General features: G+C 45.7%; 2 protein-coding genes across 6 annotated transcripts in view; one reads left to right on the forward strand and one right to left on the reverse strand.

The window, feature by feature from the left end:
- CD200R1 (CD200 receptor 1) overlaps nucleotides 1-22,989 on the forward strand; it is a 147,632-nt gene that overhangs the window by 67,057 nt on the left and 57,586 nt on the right. The gene's annotated exons all lie outside the window — the stretch shown is intronic.
- Nucleotides 910-21,571, reverse strand: LOC149525656 (GTP-binding protein 8-like). 4 transcript variants are annotated; one of them, XM_089772651.1, is made up of 8 exons: nucleotides 21,414-21,571; nucleotides 20,391-20,762; nucleotides 18,159-18,257; nucleotides 15,902-16,032; nucleotides 14,957-15,056; nucleotides 14,393-14,511; nucleotides 12,195-12,336; nucleotides 910-1,508 (listed from the first exon to the last, which is right to left on the reverse strand). In XM_089772651.1, exons 2-7 carry the CDS (start codon nucleotides 20,721-20,723, stop codon nucleotides 12,255-12,257), a joined length of 864 nt encoding a protein of 287 aa, XP_089628777.1. In that variant the 5' UTR covers nucleotides 20,724-20,762; nucleotides 21,414-21,571; the 3' UTR covers nucleotides 910-1,508; nucleotides 12,195-12,254. The 4 variants fall into 4 exon arrangements, with proteins under 4 accessions (XP_089628777.1, XP_089628780.1, XP_089628772.1 ...); XM_089772654.1 differs by lacking the exons at nucleotides 910-1,508; nucleotides 21,414-21,571 and adding exons at nucleotides 7,877-11,691; nucleotides 21,225-21,407; XM_089772646.1 differs by lacking the exon at nucleotides 910-1,508 and adding an exon at nucleotides 7,879-11,691.

Raw genomic sequence — 22,989 nt, forward strand, 5'->3', positions numbered from 1 at the left:
AAATAATGGTAAGCTCAACAACAATAAAACAATGCAAAAGTGCATCCTGGGTTTTATGGAGAACACGAGGGCTGTGTCTAGACTGGCAAGTTTTTACACAAAAGCGGCTGCTTTTGCAGAAAAACTTGCCAGCTGTCTACACTGGCTGCTTGAATTTCCACAAGAACACTGACTTGCTACTGTCTGAAATCAGTGCTTCTTGCGGAAATACTATGCTGCTCCTGTTTGGGCAAAAGTCCCTTTTGCACAAAGCTTTTGCACAAAAGGGCCAGTGTAGGCAGCTCAGATTTGTTTTGTGCAAAAAAAAAAAGCCCTGATCGCAAAAATGGTGATAGGGGCTTTTTTGCAGAAAAGCGCACCTAGATTGACACGGACGCTTTTCCGCGAAAAGTGCTTTTGCGGAAAAGCATCCGTGCCAATCTAGATGCTCTTTTCCGCAAATGCTTTTAACGGAAAACTTTTCCGTTAAAAGCATTTGCGGAAAATCATGCCAGTCTAGACATAGCCTAAGAGTTCCAACTGAGAGTAACTGACAGATGCTTTGAAAAGCAGGACTGTGGTTATCTGGTTTTAACTCTCTTCAGTACTCTGCTTCCTCAGTATTCATACAGGGAAATACAAAATAGGGCCTGGGTATTTTGTGCCCCAGTCTCTAGACTATATTACCAATAAGAACAAAAACGGAGTTAACAATTAAGACAAAGCATCAATTATAAACATTTCTGAGGCTGAAGAAATTTTCCTTCACCTACTCCTAGTACGCTTCATACTAGGTCACTAACATAATCTTTATGCTGTAGTACCTGAATGGTTAGTATTTGTAGCAGTCCAAAAAAAGACTACTGTAATCATACAAGGTTTGTAACTTGATTGTGATTATTTAGCAAAATAGATTTTCGAGTGCAATGCTGTTATGAAGGGAGAAGTCTAAAACCAAGAGCATCCCTCTCCAAGTGGATATGGTGCCCAAAGAATACAAAGGCAAGGTTAAGTTTCAAATGTGTATATCACACACAAAAATTAGGAAGTTCAAAGTTACAGTTTCCATAGCAGCTTTAATGCTTCTCCCTCATGTATATCCCATTACTAGCATTGGGCAATGGAGGCTTCTATTCTGCAAATAATAAATAATCTACTATATACAAAATCTCCAGCTTTTTTCTCTCTTCTCTCATTTCTAGCATTCTGTGTTACTCCATAGAAGATGTCTGATAATATCCTATGCAATGCAACTAGTTATGGCGGAACCTTAAGCCTGAATAAGCTTCCACACATTCAAGCATCCATTTCAGCTCGATACACAAGGACATGCCTGGCCAGTCACAACAGTGGAACTATTCATGTGCTTCAAATTAGGCATATGCATTTGCAGCACTTTTCTGAATCAGGTGGATGAGCTCCAGTTTCCCGAATTTAATGGTACCATTGCATCTGCTTCCAGTCCTGGAAAGTGAAGAGACCTGCACAGACTTTACATGGTGCTGTCCATCCCTAGTTGGAATGCATACCTGCAAGCAGAAGGAGAGAGTTACAAATTCCATAACAAACTTAATTCTGAATTCCCTGAATTTTGGCTTGGTATACATGACAGAACATAAACCAGTTCAATCCAGTAATGGTTAAGCACAAATGCTTCAATGCATCATCCATGTTTGAGCTTCAATGCGCTATCCTGGCTCAGCCCACAGACAAGAGAGCATTCTGGGAGATTTCAAACAGCCTCAGGCGTGCTTTGGGACATAATGTGCATACAACTACCCAGCAAAAACTGCTGCCCCCATTCCCATCTTCTGTGTGTTCGATTCCCACTCCTTTCATGAACAGAATGTGGAAGCTGCTTGCATACAGGATTGGATATGTACCCATGGATACTGCTTTTTCAGCATGCAATATGGGTGCACACCTGTTTAGTGGAAATAAGTCATTTTCCTCTGCCTGAATTTCTCCCAATAGGCCAGAAGACAAATAAATTAAATAAGACATACACCATTTCCATACAGATTTTCAAAAGAATGATGTCTATACAAGTAAACTAGGAGAACAACAAACTCTGTATTTATTTTTTTTTGTCTTATTGTAGTCACTAGAGGCTTCAAATGAGATTGGGGTCCCATTGCACTAGTCACTGTACACACAGGATAGAAAGCTCTTCATGGCTAAGACAAAAAGGAAGTTATAGCTTCCAATTTTATTGACTGGGAAACGGAGGTAGAGAGAGACTAAATGATTTGTCAAACATCACACACACAACCAGTGGCAGAGCGGGTAATATAACTCAGGTCTCCCAAGTGTTAGTCCACTGCTATTACTGCAAGAGCATCCTCTTCTTCTAATGCGTTTCTGTAATGCATACCTTTGAATAATACATAGAAAACTAGAACTGGAAGGGACTGGAAAGGTGATCAAGTCCAGTCCCCTGCCCTCACAACAGGACCAAGCACCATCTAGATCATTCCTGATAGACGTCTGTCTAACCTGCTCTTATATATCTCCAGTGATGGAGATTCCACAACCTCCCTTGGCAATTTATTCCAGTGTTTAACCACCCTGACAGTTAGGTTGGACATTAGGAAAAACTTCCTAAACCTCCCTTGCTGCAATTTAATGACATTACTGCAAAAAGCAGAAAGACTAAACACATCATCTGAGGGGAAACAAATGTTATAAGTAGAGAATCTAGGGATACAAAGTTACTCCAGGTGACCAGACTCCAGTTTGGAAATTAACAAGAAAACTAGTCTCAGCTGAAGAAGACTCTGAGCTGTGAAGTTCAGATTCAAGGTTTGAATCTCCTTTTCCATAGGCAAATTTAATGGTGATCAGATCTGGAGTTGTGGTCAAGATAATGCAAAGGCAAAAAGTGAAATGTGGATTTTTGGGAGGTAGAAGGTGGCATTACAAAACTATCCCTAAATGTAGGGATGTTGAGATCCTGGAGTTCCCATTTCTGATTGGACAAATGTGTTTGTGTTCAAAGATGTGGATGTACCCCTGGAAATGAGATTTGCTAAGTTAGCACGCCTGAGGAAGTGTTACACTGACAGGGCCCGGTGTGGCTTATTCTACAATATACTCGAGCTCTTGTGCAAAGATGGAATTTAGATTTGCTTTTAATTTCATACTGTTTAAGAGAGGGGAAGACTTGGTATGGAATAAAAAGTGCATGTGGCACTGGACAGAAGCCTGACATGGAGGGCTACAATCGCAGCTGGGTGCCTCTGGTCGCGTCAGAAGCCTGGCGGGGGCACAGGGAATGGCTGGGAGCCCCAGCCACTCCCCCCGCCAGGCTTCTGTGTATTTTTTGGGAGACCATCTGGCAACCCTATCCGGAGGCCCAGTGACAGATGGAACCCCAGGCACTTGAAATTGCAACTAGAGCACCGCCTGCTAACCCTAGTGAGGGCGCCTCAAACTCTGTACCTCCCAGCCCCACCCCTTCTGGGAGCACAGAGCTGCCCCCTCCAACCTTGCCCAGGGGCTGCAGAGGCTGTCAGCTCCTCTGGTGAATGTAGGCCCCACTACATTAGTCAAAGTTGGATAAGAGAAAAGCCTGACTGTATGTGCATGCACACACTGATGAAAAAGGAGAAGGAGTTGATCAAATCTCACCCCTTCTGATCTCCCGACTACAGAACTGGAATTCATTTTCATCTACTTTAGGTTATATTATGCAGGCACCATGTATCACCCACTGAATAGCTGTTTCTTTCCATAAGCTACCCAGTCAATCCAGGGCTGTAATAGAAATTAACTTTGGTCTAGAGAGACGAGGGGAATGAAAGAGAACCGCAGTGTCACTCACTTGAATCACCAATATGTGATGTAATGCAGCTGGGCTCTCCGTTCCAGCCTGAGAGCAAGCCACACTGTGGTTCTAGTCTGCAGGTAGTCAGGGCAGGCATCACAGCAGGGTTTTATGTAGAACTTTAGAACTACCTGAGCTCATACGCAGGTGGCTGTTGAGATCATAGCAGAGTTACAGACTGCATGCAAATGGTGCCTTCTTAATTACAGTAAATGACTCATGCTGGTAAATGATGAGAGACACCATTCAACCTGGAGAGCAATTCAAATAATATGCAAAACCCTTTCAAAAGGCTTCAGATTTATACCCAAACGGTAACGTTTCCCATTAAATAGCTGTTCAACAGCCACTGCCTGAGGTAGGATCCAATATTGATTGACCAGTGCTCTGACCCAATGTAACAAATACACTACTGCATTTCTCGCCCTAATCTCCTGCAGACCTGTGGCAAAATCCTGACCCTTCTGAAATCAGCAGGAGTTTCCCCACTGAAGTTTTTGTGGCCAGGATTTCACACCGGGACATTGAAATGCTCAGAATGCATGTTCCTTTATAAAGGTACTTTTAGTGCTGCTTTCAAAGCCCTGGAGACTTCATTCAGCTACAGAAGCAAAACAGTATGGGCAGCAGCCGCTCAACTCCTCCAGCCCTGACCAGTAGGGGCTAGCATTAGGATGAGAACTGTTCAGTCTCCTTACTCATTCGATCTGCCTTGCAGTGGAGACCGGAAAAAAAACAAACCACCCCAGCACCTGACACTATGTAGATATTGGACCTGGCCTGAGCTCCCACAGGCAAAATGTCTTCAGACTACACAGATTTTTCTCTGACAAACTGGGCTGGATTTGAACTAATTACCTATAGCTAAGGCCCTACCAAATTCACAGCCATGCAAAACACGGCACAAACCATGAAATCTTGTGTCCTCCTGTGAAATCTGACTGTGTGCAGATTTCACGGGGGAGACCGACGCTTCTCACACTGGAGTCCCGACCCAAAAGACAGTTGCAGGGGAAGTCACAAGGTTATTTTAGGAGGGTAATGGAAGCACCACCCTCACTTCTATGCTGCCTTTAGAGCTGAGCAGCTAAAGAGTGGTGATGGTAATGTCGGCCGGATGCCCAGCTCTGTAGGCAGCACTCCACCCGCAGCAACAATGCAAAAGTAAGGGTGGCAATACCATGCCCATGTCCCCCTTACTTCTGCACTGCTGCTTTCAGAACTGGGTGGCCAGAGTGTGACAGCTGCTGACTAAGGATGCGTCTATACAGCAGCGTTATTTCGGAACAATGGCTGTTATTCCAAAATAACAATGCGAGCGCCTACACAGCAATTCTGTTATTTCAAAATAAATGCAAAATAACTAACAGCTTATTCCGAGTTCTGCAAACCTCATTCCACAAGGAATAATGCCTCTCCTGAAATAGCGACTTTGGAAAAGCAGTTGTGTGGACACTCCACTGCTGCTCTTTCAAAATAGCTCCTCCCCAGGGCCATTCAGAGTAATTACTCCCCAGTGCCTCCCGAGGGTCCATATTCTGTGTTCAGGGACTCCAATGCAACCCCATTGCGTTTTCTAGTTGCAAGCTATAAGAGTAGAAACAGAGAACTTGGCCCATAAATTTTTAATTTTGTCGTGACTGCTCAGAAAAGTGTTTTACAAAACTTCACTTGGAAAAAAAAAGGAGGAATCACAGCAGGACATACTTTATGAGGGAAAACGAAGTCTCTTCAGGAATGTTTCATTAATGGCAGTTGATCCAATTAATCTGTCATTCCTTATTTTAAAAACACAAGACAGTATTTTCCCATACTGCTGTAATAACATTACTTGCAGCACTGATCCCAATATTCTGAAGTGCAGGGCCGATCCTAACCAATTGGCGGCCCCGGGCGACCACCCAGCTCACCCGTAGGGTTTCCAGATGGTTGTCGAGCACTATGACAGTGAGGGGTTTGCATCCGTGCCCATCAGTCTGATATTCTTCTGCCCCTGCTTATACACATGCATTCTCTCACCCTCCATTTCTACTGCACACAAAGCACAAGTAGTATTGCTCACTGGTGCAGTAATTCAGGGAGTTCCCTTAAATGCCTGCTAGACTTAGGAGACTGGACAGTAGTCTAATTCCCAGCCAGTGAAGTCAGGCTGTTACCATAGGAAGAGTGGGTGTAAAGCTCTACTACACAAAAGGTCCACGTTGACGATACAAATTGCCGTACAAAAGCAACATGGGGGCGTATAGGAAATGAAATCCAGGAAAAGCAGCCTCCTCCTGCAGTAGAGCAGTTTTCTATAAGCTGCTGTGCCACATGGGACGTCCTGTTAGAGAAACACTGAAGAACTTTTGAGGATAGCGCATGTAGGAGGTGGTGCTCAGATACAGGAGCAGAGCATCATCCAACTAGTGCCATCTGATTCTGTCAGAGTAAAAGGATGTTGGCTGGAAAGTGTTAATTTCAGTCAGAGCTGCTCATGGCACTAGAGCTGCTACACAAAGGGAAGAGCAGGGGAAAAAAAAAAAAAGAAGATGCTGTTTGTGCAATCTGCCGTCTGGTTAGAGCCTTAGAACAAGAGCTGGCAACTTGTTGTTTTTAGAAAGCGGGGGCAAGTGATAACGTTCCATTAAGCCATCCAAGTCTAGCATCAACACCAGACTCTCTCTAACCTCCCCCAGCAAAACAGCAGCCTGATTTTTTTTTAAATGGAAGGAAAACAAATGAACGTCGTGCTAGAGAAGTCTCCTAGTTTTCCAGAGACCAACTGCAGCTGGGGATGCACCCACACCAATCTGTAATAATCATTCTCCATAGCCTCGTCAGTCTTAAGTCTCTTTGGGAATGTCTACACTACAAAGTTAGTTCGAACTAATGGACGTTAGTTCGAACTAACTTTAATAGGCGCTACACTAGCGCTCCGCTAGTTCGAATTTGAATCAAACTAGCGGAGCACTTAGTTCGAATTAAGGGCTGTGTAGCCCCTTAATTCGAACTAGTGGGAGGCTAGCCCTCCCCAGGTTTCCCTGGTGGCCACTCTGGCCAACACCAGGGAAACTCTATGCCCCCCTCCTGGCCCCGGACCCCTTAAAGGGGCACAGGCTGGCTACGGTGCCCGTGCCAGGTGCAAGCCTGCCAGCACCCAGCCAGCAGACCCTGCACCTGACACGGCACGAGCCAGCCACCCGCTGCCACCCAGCCCTCCGCCTCTTCCTGGGACCAGGCTGGCGGCTCCCGGAAGCCTGCCCGGGGCCACAAGAGGCGGGCGCCCGCCTGGTCTAGTGTGGACATCGTGGACCTCATCCACGATCTCCGCACTAGGCACAGGAAAGTGGCCGTCTAGGGGAGGAGAGCTGCCAGCCTGGCCACCCAAGAGCAGGTGTGCATGAAAATCAAGGGGGTCCACTGAGACCCCCGACCCTGAGCCCTGAGCTTACAATGGCCGTCCTGGGTCAGACCAAAGGTCCATCTAGCCCAGTAGCCTGTCTGCCGACAGCGGCCAACCCTAGGAACCCTGGAGGGGATGGACCGAAGACAGTGACCAAGCCATTTGTCTCATGCCATCCCTCTCCAGCCTTCCATAAACTTTGGGCAGGGACACCACTCCTACCCCCTGGCTAAGGCTACTCCATGGACCCAACCTCCATGACTTGATCTCACTTCCCTTGAAACTCTGTTCTAGTTGTAGCCTTCACAGCCTCCTGCAGCAAGGAGTTCCACAGGTTAACTATTTGCTTTGTCAAGAACAACTTTCTCTTACTAGTTTCAAGCCTGCTACCCATTCCTTTCCTTTGGTGTCCTCTAGTCCTTCTTTATGGGAACTCAGGAAGAACTTTTCTGAATGCACCCTCTCCACCCAACCCCTGCTTTTAGAGACCTCTATCCTGTCCCCCCTCCGTCTCCTCTTTTCTAAGCTGAAAAGTCCCAGTCTCTGTAGCCTCTCTTCATATGGGACCTGTTCCCAACCCCTGATCATGTTAGTTGCCCTCCTCTCTCCCACCCTCTCTCTTCCCCTCTCCCACCTCCTTTTCCCAGTCTCCCCCAGTTTTGTTCAATAAAGAGAGATTCTATTTTTGACCACACGTTTTCTTTATTTTGTACATCAGGAAGGGGGGCTAGTGAAGGGTAAGTGGAAGGAGGTGAGGGAGGAATGGGGTACGAGCCCCCGATGGGGAGGACTGGGCTGGCTCTGCGGGCTTCTGGGGGTGGAAGCTCTCCTGCAGCCCCCCAATTGCCCCTTCTCCCCAGATGGCAGCCTGAGGCAAGTGCAGCCGGTCTGATGGCCGAGTGCTGTGATGTGCCCAGTGTGGGTACTCTGGGCACTCCAAGCCAGAACTTCTTTGCAAGCGGGGCACCCCTTAGAACTGTGTGTCCGGGCTGGGGGTCGGGACACTTTAAGCGCAGCCCGCAGCTAGCCTGAGACAGCATCTCCATGCTCTAAGTCCTCCTCTTATGCCCTGCCGGCACTGCTTCCGGCCATCCTTAAGCCCTGTTCAGAGTCCACTCAATGTGGACTTGCTAGTTCGAATTAGCAAAACGCTAATTCGAACTAGTTTTTAGTTCTAGACGCGTTAGTTCGAATTAGCTTAGTTCGAATTAACTAATTCGAACTAAGTTAGTTCGAACTAACTTTGTAGTGTAGACGAACCGTTTGTGATTAAGCTGCAGTGTGAATGTGTGAGGTGGGCACTTGTCTACAAGATAAGACACTGGGGGCTTGTCTACACCCATGGTTCTTAAGCAGGGGAACCACGCCCCTAGGGGTGCGCAGAGGCCCAAGGGATTCATCAACTCATCCACATATTTGCCAAGTTTTACAACAGGCTACATAAAAAGCACCAACAAAGTCAGTACAGATTCAGATTTCATACAATGACTTATTTATACTAGGGATGTTAAAATACATTTAACTAACTGTGTAACCACTGAAAATTTCAACAGTTACATGTTCGGGGGAGGGGAGAGCAGGCAGTGGCTTTTAAGCTGGCTCCCCACATGCACCTGCATGACACACCAAGCAAATCTCATGCAGGAAAGGATTTCAACACAGCAGGGCAACATAAGCAAAAGCACTATGAACTGGCACTTTAAGATGGATTTATTTTCTTTAAAGAGATGGCCCCACATGGAACCCTGGGTCAGATATTTGGAAAAGCATCTGGGATGGCAGTGTGGTCCAAACACATGTCTGGGGCCCACAAACTCCCAGGTTACCCTATCCCCCTCCACCTATTTGTCTTTTCTACTCCGACCATAAACTCTTCATGGCAGAGTCAGCTACTGAAGTATCGGACAAGAATTACCTTTATAAAATTGAAGTGTTTTTGTGTAGGGTTAACTCAAAATGAAGGGCAGCTCTTGCAGTCAGTTTCAAGGGGTTTTAACTTAGTTTATAAAATTATTTTCCTCATTTATTATGAAAATACGTTGTTTCAGTTTCATGTTCCCTTGGGAGGCTATGAGAGCATATTTTTGAATGACTAGTGTATATTTTTGAATGACATTTTTAACACAAGGAGCCTTCACTGCCTCAGAATAATGTACTTCAAACGAGTTTCGTAGTACTGTTTGGAAATGGTTCTATTAAGCTCTTGGCCCACCACCTAGGCTGGCCAAAAGATTCCAGCTCCCACTGGAATAATATTTCAAAATAACAAAGAGTCTATCCTTAGAATGTGGTGGGGTGGGGAGGGGAGAAGAGACAGGTTGAACCAGTCTTACAGCTCATCCCTGGAGGGCATGTAGCCTGCTGGTTCAAGCTCCTTCCTCCCCCTCCCCGCCCCCCAATCCACTTGAGTCTGGAAGGGTAAGGCTTGTCCATCTGAGAGTCTTCACAATGACTGTGTCCCTCCTGCAAGCACTGGTGGTCACATTTTACAACTCCTACATCTAGGGCCAACATGGCCTATGACCCCACAATATCCAAATTAGTTACAATACACAAAATTCCATTCTAACAATTGACCATCCACCAGGCGAATAGCACTGTCTGAACTGGATTTACATAACCACCCCCTGGATTCCTTTCCCATTCCAGCATGATCTGTATTTACATATCAATAGTTGAATACCTTGCAGAGCTAAACAACTGAATAAGCATAACCACACCTAGGACTGCTCTCCCCTTTCAGCTGGCTGCATTGGAAGCAGCGGTTCAGACCATGCTAACACATAACAGATCATGAAAGGAGACCTTGCTGCTCCTGAAATGTACTTTAGCTTCAGGGATCACTGAAAGTGAGGAAAAATTGTACTCTCTTTTGTTTATACTCTTAGATCCTGAGGGTCAGAGTCCCTGCTGCCTCTCCTCGTGATCTGAGGGGACCTGGATCGGATTTATGTGTTTCAAGGTAAGTTAATTTTCTTGAAATCTGGCTTGTTCCTTAGATCTCAGTGACTCTAGAAAGCAAGCCACATTTGAATAAAATCTGCTGAGACAGTTCTGAATTATGACAACATAACATTTCTGATGAGGAACAGCTGGATAAATTGTTGGTTACTTGCTTATTTGTGTTACATTTGTACTCCTGGAGAAACCAAAAGAGGCTGAACTTACTTTGCTCATTTCAGAAACAAAAGACATTCATGTCTGGCCTTATCTTCTGAGGAGAAAGTATCTTAGAAAATTAAAATAGAACAGGAGAAGGGGGAGCAAAATGCAAGTTGGAAATCCACCTTAACTACAGTGTGCATGTAGCTTAATCATTTATTAGCACAGGAGATAAGACAAGAAAGGTCTCTTGGATGGCCTGAAACAAATCCTAGCCCAATATAAAAGTCAAGCTGATCCACTTAACTGTTGCATGGAAGCCTTCACTTACGCTTTTTTTTTTCTTTTCCCTGTAGCATAATTAACGTGGTCCAGTCCCGCATTCCTTTCCACTATGAACTCCCTCAAGTCAGTCAATCCAAGGCTAGCTATGTATGTACAAGGACTACAGGATCTGTGCCATCACATGCTGTCTGAGAGCTGTTAGTCCTAAGTGTATGTGTGTATATAAAGTCTTACTAATTTTTAAAGATACAGTTTACATGTGTATCAGTCTCTGTTAAAGGTGTTTATTAAAGATTTTTGCCAGCAGTTAGTGTACTGTGATTTTGATATGTAACATCTGTCTCACTTGTCATGGAAGTTCACTGCATATCAGTCATTAAAGGATTTTGGCTTCTCCCCTGAGAGATCCAAAGTGCTAAAAAAAATAAAAATGATTTTTTCCTCCCTTAAAATACTCAAGACGTCTCTCTAAGGCAGGCTTAGGCAATAAGTGGGCCTCAGGCTGGATACTGTTCACCAGAGTGAGCCCATGGCAGGCCACCGGACATGTTACTTACCTGCATGTCTGAAAGTACGGCTGCTCGCAGCCCCCTTTGGCTGCAGTTTGCCATTCCTGGCCAATGGACCTGCGGGCTGGACAGTTGCTTTCCACAGCTTTCATTGGCCAGGAATAGTGAATGCCAGCCACTGTCAGCAGCCCTACCTGCAGATGTGCACGTAAATAAAGCATCTGGGAGCTTGCGAGGGTCCTGGTGAACCACATCCAGCTCACTTATTGCTCACCCCCCTCTACAACAACAAATACTTTTGTAAGTACTAATTCTTCCAGCAGTTTGCCAGTTCATCAATTGCTGTCAAATCAGTATTATTCACCTCACTATTAAACAAAAGCACAAAGTCATAGCTTTTTTCTTTACCTCAGCAACTGATGGAGGTGCTGGAGAGCCCTCACCACTCAGTGATTTTTTATTACAGTAGAGTAATTTGCTTTTGGGGCACAGAGTGAAGTTACCTCTTGCAGAGGTACCACACAACTCCATGCAGCCCGTACATGAGACATCGTCCTCAACTTCTTAAAGGATAAATCCTTTCCACCTCCAGTTAGGAAGCCCTCCTACGGCAATACATCAGGAAAGAGTTTCATGCTTTCTTTGTCCTTTTCACCAACAGTCTTACAACTAAAAACATATATCAACATGTTCACATTCCATAGGATGACCCTATGGATTTAATATAGATATAGAGGTAAAAAGAGAAGTCACATCTGATTAGTGGATTGTGGATCTTGCTATAGCCAAAGCCACTCACATTCTGATGTTTCTCTCTTGCTATACAGCTACGTTCTAACATTTAAGCTTTCATTTAAAAAGCTGGTTCACAGTTAACGTCATCTTAAAGGGGAAACAAGCAGCAGCTTATAAAAACATAGCCTTTACAATTTTTTTCATTGTCAGTTTAAACTAGTACCAATAAATTAATCTGAAAAAAAATCAAACAACATTCTCAATCATTTACTCTTCCTTAACTTGCCAATGAAAATTTATTACGAAGCCCCATATAATTTCTATTTTATATTTACAAAGCAAAAAGCAATACTCAGAGCAATATGTTTGGTACCTGTTATGCTGGATGAGCAGTATATATCAGATGAGTTGTGAAATGGGAGAGGTATGTCTGTCAGGAATTCATCAAGGGAAAGTTTCCTGTAACATGGGCTACAAAACACCTTAGCAGGTGGATACCAGAATACTCTATGGAACTGTGGAAACATATTGACATGTTCAGGTCCTTGCTTCCTTTTAAATGCAGGTATCTAATTTTGTTAAGCTGCCCCCATCTCTCTAAGTATTGGGTAACTTCAAAGTCAGCTAGTTGCTTGATACATTTTAAAATATAATTTAAAATTTCCTGATTGCTGTGGAACAACAGATCCTGTATCAGCTTTAACTCTACCCACTGCACCATCACAGAGTAGACTCAGTGAACAATGTTATTGTACATCAACTTCTCTTCATTTGGTTATGGGTAGAAGGACAGACCTGTCTTTCTCGTGCAAATATACAGATTCAGAACAGTTTAAAGTCATAGCTGAGTGATGCCCTAAACATTTTCTATTGGAGAAATTTGGTGTTAATTCTTCCATTTAGTTTAGCCCTGCAGTAATGAAAACCAGAAGTTGCTATACTCTGCAACTGATGCTTGAATGCAGCAAATCTTGATAAAAATTTAACTTCACAAGACAGTCAAAACAAGATGTTTAATATTTTTTACTCGCGCTCTCTGCAGCAACTGTTTTTTAAAAGGGAAGAATGTTACACGGGATTTCCCCCCATAAAAAGAATCCTAAGACCACATAATATGAAATAAATAAGGGCACAGTGATGCTTGGAAAGCAGATCTGATACTAAAAGCACAGGTCTAGGGTAAGGATATTAAGGAGTGGGTATTTGGCTAATTGTGTAGTCAATAAGGGGAGGCACTCTGCAGAGCCACAGTGGGGGTAGCTCCTGGAGCTGCCTCCCAGCTCTCACTACATTTAAAATACAGAGCCACAGCACAAGTGGCTCCCGGAGCCAGCACAAACTGGGACCGGAACTGCTGCAGCCCTGCCTTTTAAATATAGTGAGAGCTGGGTGGCGGCTCCAAGAGCTTTGTGGCTCTGGGCCTTAACATACTTGTCAGCATCAACCTTGCTCTATTTACACAAAGATTTTTTTTAAGTTGCCACAGTCCCACCCCAGAAGCTGAAAGTCAAGCTGGATTCTTTCCAACACAGCCGCCAACCTATCCAAGATTCTATATGCCAAATTCCATTCTGTACATTTGTACCATGCAGCTGGGTTCAGTAATGTGGTACGGATTTAACCAAGGGCAGATCTGGGCCTGAAATTGGAAACTGGCTACCTGTTCTGTTAATGCTGGATACAAAACAGAACCCAGCTCCCTCTCCCCGAGTTGTATAGACTAACAGGATAAGAATTCCAAAGTTAAAGTTACAACTCAGGAAGCAAAGCAATTACACAAAGGTGCCATTTAGCTTAATCTTTCAGAACAGAACTGCGTGTTAGCCTCTGTCCATTCCCACTCACATGCAGAGGGGATATTTTGTGTACAGTCGTAGGGCAAAGTAGCATTAATTTGTATGGGACAGCATAATTGCAAGTACTATCCTTCTGATGCATAAGAAAGCAACTATCATTACAAACCTGGCCCCAAGATATTGCCCATATGTGGTCTGTTTAAAATGAGTTTGGTGGTCTCAGGCATGCAAACTAGGGATGTAAGCAACTAGTGACTCAACAGGGAGGCAGAAGTGTAGCAGGAGACCAGGCATGAGCCAGAAATCAGCTGATTCCCAGCTAGCACCTGGTCCCCACCCCACTAAGCTTCAGCCTTTTGAATGTATTAAAAGCCTGACGCTCTTAATACATTTACAATGCAGAGCCACACCAGGGTTAGCTCCCAGGGCTGGGAGTTAGCCACACTGAGGTTCTGCAGTCCCTCCTGCCTTATCAACTAATCGACTTGTCAATTGAAATTCCATTGACTGTTTGATTAGCTGATTAAATGCCTTTTAACTTCCCTAACTCACACCACATGGCCCACCATCATATTGTGCTGCTTCTGCCAGTCTCATCTGAAAAAACAAATGAAAAGTGGGACTTAAAAGCTTACCTCTTCTCTCCTCTCTAAAGGGATTCCCCCTCACATAAGGCAGAGTCAGCATGTCATACCTTTCAGTGAGTTTGTTCTCCCCTCTCCTCCTCCCCACCCCAAGCGTTTAAAAGTAATGCATCAGTAGCAGTGAGCTTTACCTGACTGGGAAGAGTTGAGGAAAGCACCCATGCATTCGTTTCTCTGCAAAGTCTTGGATCTCTAGTACATTTTTAACCAACAGTCCTTTGGGAACTTTGTCGATTTTGGTTAACACCAGCTGCACAGACCCATAAAGATAAGAGTTAGGGAGAAAAAAAGATTGTTGCTTTACTGTAAATGTAGAAATATTTGCCAAGATGCATCATCTTGAAACTGCTTCATGGCCTCCCTAAATGGGATGCTAGTATATGAATGCTGAGCACCTAACATTCAAATCACAACTCTAAGGGATATCAAACTGGGCACCAAAAATAAGATCAATTTTGAAAATCCAAACCTAAAAAATCCCAAATAATAATAAAGTGCACACAGATTGTCAGACCTCCCCATAAATTATGAATTAAAAAAGGGACACAATTTTTTTTTCTCCAATGCAGATCACCTTTAACCCACTACTAGAGCTCTACTGTTGAGGTTCATCTAGCTGAAGGTAAAATGCCCTTGATGCTGGACAGTTTAAATGTTTGATTTAGTTTTTGTTGTAAAGAGAAAGTGTAACTTACAGCATAAGGGATCCCAAACTCCTCCAACATTTCTATGGCGATGTGGTCTGCTTTCTGAAATCCTACCAAGCTGTCCACTAATAAGAATGTCCTCTTCAAGCTAACAAAGATGAAGGTAGTAACACAGGTGAGGGGCAATGCAACAGCAATTGTTTTTGCATTAACTACCAAGAGAATTGACTAGCTACCTCATAGAATCTGGAGATGGGAAAAGGAGAATTAACCCCATCTAATTCATCCTGAGAGGCGTCAATACAGGGTAACACCTAAAGCCGGGGCGGGGAACCTTTTTTGGGTCGAGGGCCGCTGACTCTCAGAAAAATCAGCCAGGAGCCACACACAAGTGAGAAACCAGCTGCACACACACACAAAAAAGGGACAAACCCTGCTGACGTGGCCCCTGACTGAGAAGGCGAAAGACACTCCCCACATTCCCCTTGCACACTACAGCCCAGTGGGGCTAGTAGATTTTGTGTGGTCCAGCCCCACAATAGGCACAGGCTCCCCAATGCTGGGAGGAGAAGCCATGAGCCCTGGAGGTCGCATCCAGCCCCCCGACCTTAGGTTCCCTACCCCTGACCTAAAGGGAATATTTTCCAGTCCTTTGATCATTCCAGTGCTTTGATCATCCAAGCTTTGAAACAGGACTCAAAAAACAGAAATGCCACCAATTCAAAAGTAGTAAGACTTCTGCAAACGAACCTTAACATTTCAGTTAAAGATTTAACAGAATCCAACTTATGCATTACCCCAGAGCTAAGATTAGCCTCTCTCCCATTTATACCAGGATCTAATACAGTCCACTCCATTGTTGGCAATAACTTCTTGATATGTAAACTTCACTCTTCCACATTTTGTATAATCTGTGCAAACATCCACATTCCTCTGTCCTGATGCTCTGTGAGATTGCAGAGCAAATATGGCAGTATGCAATAGCTCTCTTACTTCCGACGCTCCTGTAAATAGGCTTCCACCATGTCAGCAAAGTCTTGGGGAGCTCTGTAGCCATAGCCTGGCATGTCCACCAATGTAAAGTATTTCCCCACTTTGAAGAAATTCATTTTCTTTGTGTGGCCCTGGAGAGAGAAAAGTTGGGCTTTATTAAATATTCCAAAGTGACCAGGGGATTATTACTTTATGCCCAACATTAGACAGCTGAGCCGAACATGGACAAGAACCAAGGATCTGATGGGCCTAGAAGACTGGAGAGTGTTTTAGGTTCACTAGAGATGCCAAACAGACTTTGTAGTGTATTCTACACAACTGACAAGCTGACTGAATGAGGGAAGCACTTCATGGCTTAGTGGAAACATGATACTATCTCAATGACCGATACATAAGCTTAAGTTTCTCTAAATGGGACTACACAAATCTGTGTAGTTGAGAGGAGGGAGATGCCATATGAACCCATGGAGATGCATTCAGTAAGCACATGATGTACTGGATTTATAGATTTTGAAATTACAGCCCTAGAGCAGAACACTAGTACTTAACCTACCATGTAGCTATGGAATCAAAAAGGATTTTAGGAAAACACAGTAATGTTTAAACTTAAAGAAACAACAACAAATAGTCTAGTAGCACTTGAAAGACTATCAAAACATGTAGTCAGGCAAACACGTTCTCCTGGGAGAGCCCAGAGATTTTCCAGGGGGTACATCAACTCATACAGATGTTTCCCTAGTTTTACAACAGGCTATATAAAAACACTAGCAAAGTCAGTACAAACTAAGGTTTCATACAGTGACTTGTCTGCACTGCTCTATACATCATACACTGAAATGTAAGTACAATATTTATATTCCAACTGATTTATTTCATAATCATATGGTAAAAATGATAAAGTCAGCAATTTTTCAGTAACAGCATGCTGTGGTGTGTGTTTTTATTTCTGATCTTGTAAGTAAGCAGTTTAAATGAGGTGAAGCCTGGGGGTACACAAGACAAATCAGATAGCTATAAGGGGTACAAGTCATCTGGGAAGATCAAGAACACCTCTTTATGGAGCCTGGTCTTCACACCTATCTAAGGAATCTAATTTCTGTCTATGGGAAATTTGCAGTTGGGGACCATGGATTGGGATTGGGAGGGGAAGAGTGTTTGGAACCCTTTCCCCACCTCCAGTGCTGGAAGCAGAACACACAGGGAACCTGTGCAGCTGCTCCAGAACCACTACTGAAGTTTGTGCTGAAGTAGCAGCAGTAATACACTAAAAAGCCTGTGTCATGAGTGTTTAAGCCAGTAGACCAACAGAGTCATGGCATCACTGACCATGCCCCTGAAGTCTTCCCTCTGTGGGTCTGTAGGGTGTGGAGATCCCTTGCACAGCCTCCCTTTCTGCGTGGAGCAGACTGCGACAGTCCCAGTGCTTCAAAGACCTTCCACAGGCCCTTGCTTGAGTAGGAGGATTTAGCTAAAAAGTGCCAAAGTACGCTCAAAAAGTGACTATAAATCAGCTTTGTAGGGCTGTGTGTTTTGTGCTAGTGACCTGCATATGGAGTGTGCTCATCTTACAAATGCAAAGCTCATTTTTATCTTCCTAGTTGCTAATTCATCTGCCCTCAGAGTCACGCTGGGTTCTTTTCACCTCATACTTCCAGTAATAAGACTTTTGCAAATGAACCTTAAAAATGTCTGTTGAAGATGCATAAGCCAAAACAGAATCCAGATTACACTCCCAGGCTGTGTCTACACTGGCATGAATTTCCGGAACTGCTTAAAACGGAATACTATTCTGTTTTCAGTTTTTCCGGAAAAGGAGCGTCTACGTTGGCAGGCTGCTTTTCCGGAAAAGCGTCTGTGGCCAATGTAGACGCGCTTTTCTGGAAAAGAGCCCCGATCGCCATTTTCGCGCTCGGGGCTTTTTTCCGGGAAAGACTACTGGGCTGTCTACACTGGCCCTTTTCCAGAACAGTGTTCCAGAATAAGGACTTATACCTGAGCAGGAGCAGAGTAGTTTTTCCGGAATAGCAGCTGATTTTGTACAGTAGAGTGTCGTTGCTTTTCCGGAAATTCAAGGGCCAGTGTAGACAGCTTGCAGCTTATTCCGGAAAAGCGGCTGATTTTCTGGAATAAGTGGCCCAGTGTAGACACAGCCCCAGAGTTTTGCATTACTGCAGAGCTATGGTTAGCCTCTCTCCTGTCTCCCCTGACTGTCAAGAGCTTCCCAATGAGATGGAAGGAATTCCAAAACCTCACTTACTGGAGTTTTTGACACTCTGACTTCAACTTCGGGAGCCAATGAAAACAAGGCCTTTATTAAGGAGGATTTCCCAACATTGCTTCTGCCCACAAAGCACACCTGGAGAAAGACAGGAGAAAGGAGATACCGTTGTTAATTCTCCAACCCTAACTGTGCAAACTCCCAATTAGTTCTTAACACCTTAGGATGAGGAAAGATGGTCCAAGGAGCAGGGCACTCACGTAGGACTTGGAAGAGCTGAGTTCAAGACCCTGCCATAGACTTATTGAGTGAAGCTGAGTAAGTCATGTAGCCTCTCAGTTCCCCATCTGTGAAATGGGGATAATAGCACTTTCCTACTTCACATTAGGGATGTAAGTGACTAAGCAACTATCCAATAAGCAAAAGCTTATCGGATAGTAGTCACACTAGTCAACTAGTTGCTTCCTCGCCCCCCCCCCTTGCTGCCTCTATCACAAGAGGCAGCAGGGGTGGGGGGTAGGAGGAGAGAGTGTGGGGGGTGGAGCCAGCTTAAAAGCCAGCTCCCCTCAGCTTCAGCTCCGTGGGAGGGGCAGGGGCAGCTTTCCAGCTTTGAAATGTTCAAGGGTGCCTGCTGGAGCCCATGCCCAGAGCGGAGTCCCCCGCTGACCCAAGGCTCCATGCAGTGCTTCCTCTCTGAAACGTATAAGAAACCCCACTGGGGTTCTTGTACATTTCAAAGTGGAAACGCCTGCATGGAGACTGGGGTCAGCGGGGGGGCTCCCTGCTGGCCCCAGGCTCCACGCAGCTTTCCAACATTTCAAAGGCAGAACCCCATGCTAGTCCTTATCAACTAATCGAATAGTTGATGGAAATCCCATCACCTATGTGATTAGTTAATTAATCAATATTTAACATCCCTACTTCACAGGGGTGTTGTTCTAGATTGTGAGGTGCTCAGATACCACAGTAATGGGGGCAATATACACAACTAAGACACACTTGCCTTCAGGGAATGTCTTGGTGTTAGTTCATACGCTGCTATTAAAAAAAAGCTGCAGGAAGGGCCAAGTTAGGCACAAAACTTAGTAGCCCTCAGGATGTTAAACTGCCATTATCTGGCTAATTGTGTAGTCAATACAATTTGTATCGATTACACAATTACTCAATAAGGATTGCTTTGCAGAGCCGTAGTGAGGATCGCTCCTGGAGCCAGCTGGAGCCACCCACGCTGCAGCTCTGCATTTCAAATGTAGTAAGAGCCACTGGGCTTTTACTACATTTAAAACACAGAGGTGCAGTGTCCCAGATCAGATTGAGCCGGGACTGCTCAGTCCCGGCTCACACAGAGTCCAGCAGCCCCTGTTTGCAGTGGCCAGCGGACAGGGCTGCTGCCAGAACAGCATTCGTTATCCCCACCGTTGCCTCAGATGCAGCGGCAGTGGAGGAGGGATGGGAGGAGGAAACAGCACTTGGGAGACAGTGCTGGGGGGTAACCCACTTTTAAAGCAAGCTCCCCCCAGCACTGGCTCCTGTTTGCCCCCCTCCTCTCCCGCCTCTCATATAGCAGGGGTGGGAGGAAGAATAGTTGAGTACTCACTAACATCCCTAGCCCTGACATGTAACTGTCCTACCTGTGGCTTTGCCCTGCCACCTTGCTTAATCATAGAGTAACAGAGCTGGAAGAGACCTCAGAAGGTCATCAAGTCCAGCCCTCTGCCCAAGGCAGGACCAATCCCAACAAAATCAACCCAGCCAGGGCTTTGTCAAGCCGAGACTTAAACACCTCCCTAGGGAACCCATTCCAGTGCTTCACCACCCTTCTAGTGAAATCGTTTTCCCTAATATCCAACCTAGACCTCTCCCACTGTAACTTGAGACCATTTCCAGGATCTGTAAAATCTTGGGATATCTGTAAAAAGGCCAGGCTCTAGTTTATTTGTTGGATCCCAGGTCCTTCAGGAGCTGTGCTTCCATTAGCTCTTCTGCCCAGCGTAGGCAAAAATGCCCCACTTAGTCTGAGGGAATTGACAGTACAGGGCAGATTTCTCTACATAAAATCATGCTCATTGATCCTAGGGTTCAGAGGAGGCTGAGGCTACTCTTTTGATTCCACTTAGCCAAGCCAACCGCCTAAATGACAGCATGCAAATACATGACTTCACGAGCGAGCAGATGGGAAAAGGAAAGGCTAGTCTCCCCACCTCGTGTGTTCTGGCCATAGGTGCAAGAGTACCATATTCCTCTCAAAAGCATCCCTGGAAATGACCTCACCTCTGGCTGCGACAGCTGTGGGGCATGATCCATGCGGACAGCAGAACTGAAATAATCAATCACATGTTTGCTGGAGGGTTTGAAAAGCGCCTCTGCCCTGTGGATGTCATCCAGGCTAGGGTTGAAAGTCCGGAAACTTGCCGTATTCACACCGGGGGTTAGATATTTTTCTAGCCCCTGGAGAGGGAAAACTAGACCAGTGAGCTTTTTATCCTCCAGTTGCAGCACTTCTGAAAAAGATGCATTTTTGGTAGAGCTCCTCCAAGTAGCGCTGCATCTCCGGAGCAGGCAATTGGCCCCCACAAGCCTCCTCATCCTCTGGAGCTGGTGCATCTCTGTGATCTCTGCCCAGACGCCCAGCAGCTCATCAGCCTGCAATGGTTTAAAGCAATGTTTCTCAGACTGTGCTCTGCGGAGCCCCAGGGGCTCCACGAGACATCTCCAGGGGCTCCGTGAGGTTGACAAACTGGAAACATGGATAGGTACAACTCATACAATCAGTGGACCGCTGGGGCGCCGCATACATTTTACACATCTAAAGGGGTCCGGAGCCCGAAAAGTTTGAGAACTACTGGTTTAAAGAGCCCAGCAGCTGACCCAACCCTAGCTTCACAGCCTGGCCCAGAGCCCTGCAGGAGGGTTAGGACGCGTGCACTGCAGGAACACCCAGGAAAGCCACTCGCACCCCTCAAGAATCACCAGCCAGGCATCAGGCAGGACACAAGCGCAGGGCAGCCCAGCCAAGGGGCTTGGGGAGGACGGAGCCTCCCAGGGAGCGGCGGTAAGCAGGGCAGATGGAAGCACTGGCAAGGGAGGCGGATGGTGGGGTCGTGCCTGGAGCCAGGCGCTGCGTTCTGGGCCGGAGCTCGCCTCGCACCCAGGCGCGGGGAGAAGGCGCGCGGGCTGGGCTGGGGGTGCGGAGCTTTGCAAGGGAGCCGGGCGCAGCGAGGGTGGAAAGACGCCGGCGCTCCCGGGAGCTGCAGGGGCTCCCTTGTCAGGGCTGCTCAGGCCGGGGCGACTCACGCGGTCCCTGGCGGCGCCTCCCCTCCGCGGCCCTTGACTGGGCTGGGGCGATCACTTCCCGTGGCAAGAGCAGGGGGAGGATCCGTGCAGCGGGACTGGCCCCACCTCTCCGGAGCTGCCTCCTCCCCGCCCAGGCTGCGGGGCGTTTCCTCTGGGCCCCCCGCCCCGCCTTTGCCGCCCCAGACCCCCCGCACGGGCTCGCCCTGCGCACCTCAGCCCTCCAGCAGCAGGGAGGATCATTCTGGACAGTCCTGCTCCTTTTTAATACTAATGAGAGGGGAAGAAACCCTTCTCTCCGGCCCGCCTTTGTAAAGATGAAGAAAAGCAGGGCCCCCTTTGTTCTCCTTTGCAGTTCAGCTTTAAGCTGCCCGCCCTCCCTCAGCGAGGAAGAAGGTGGCAAGGAAGGATAAGAAAACAGATTTTTCTATCCATTGCACTTAAGGCTTGTAATACTCAATTTAAAACTATGAAGGAAAGCTCATTACTGTGGAACCTCCTCTCCTCTTCTTATTTCCTGGCTGTCAGCCTGTTGTGGGATTTCTGTTTATTTTGTTCAGAGCATAAGAATGGCCATACTGGGTCAGACCAAAGGTCCATCTAGACCAATCTCCTATCGTCCAACAGTAGCCAATGCCAGGTGGCCGGAGAGCGTGAATAGAACAGGTGATTCCTCTCTTGTCATCCATTTCCAGCCTCTGACAAAGGCTAGGGACACCATTCTTACCTATCCTGCCTAATAGCTATTGATGGACCTAACCTCCATGAATTTATCTAGCTCGTTTGTACCTATTAAAGTCCTGGTCTTCACAACATCTTCTGTCAAAGAGTTTCACAGGTTGACTGTGCACTGCATGAAGAAAAACTTCCTTTTCTTTGTTTTAAACCTGCTACCTATTAATTTCATTTCATGACCCTTAGTTCTTAGGTTATAGGACCAAGTAACTTTTCTTGTTCACTTTTTCCTCACCATTCATGATATATCACCCCCCCTTTAGTCTAAGGGTACATCTAGACTACATGCCTCTGTCGCCAGAGGCATATAGATTAGGCTACCAGACATAGTAAAATGAAGCGGCGATTTAAATAATCGCCGCTTCATTTAAATTTACATGGCTGCCGCGCTGATCGGACAAACAGCTGATCAGCTGTTTGTCGGCTCAGCGCGATAGTCTGGACGCGCGGGTGTCGACATCAAAGGTATTTGTCGACCACCCAGGTAAACCTCATCCCAGGAGGGGACAGAGGCATGTAGTCTAGACGTACCCTTAGAATCATGGAAGACACAGGGAGGTCATTGAGTCCAGCCCACTGCCTGAAGCAGGACCAACACTAACTAAGCTGAGAAGTCCCAGTCTTTTTAATCTCTCTTCATATGGGTCCCATTCCACACCCCTAATAATTTTTTAACTTTCCCCACTACCAATATATATTTTTTGAGATGAAGTGCAGTATTCAAGATGTGGTTTTATACATAGGCAATAAAATACCTTCTTTTTCCTCTATCCCTTTTTGAAAATTATTCCTAATATTCTTTTTGCTTTTTTGACTGTTGCTGCACATTGAGTGGGTGTTTTCA

This window comes from Pelodiscus sinensis, chromosome 1 (genome assembly GCF_052426305.1).
Source record: "Pelodiscus sinensis isolate ZL-2025 chromosome 1, ASM5242630v1, whole genome shotgun sequence".
Taxonomy (NCBI): Eukaryota; Metazoa; Chordata; order Testudines; family Trionychidae; genus Pelodiscus; species Pelodiscus sinensis.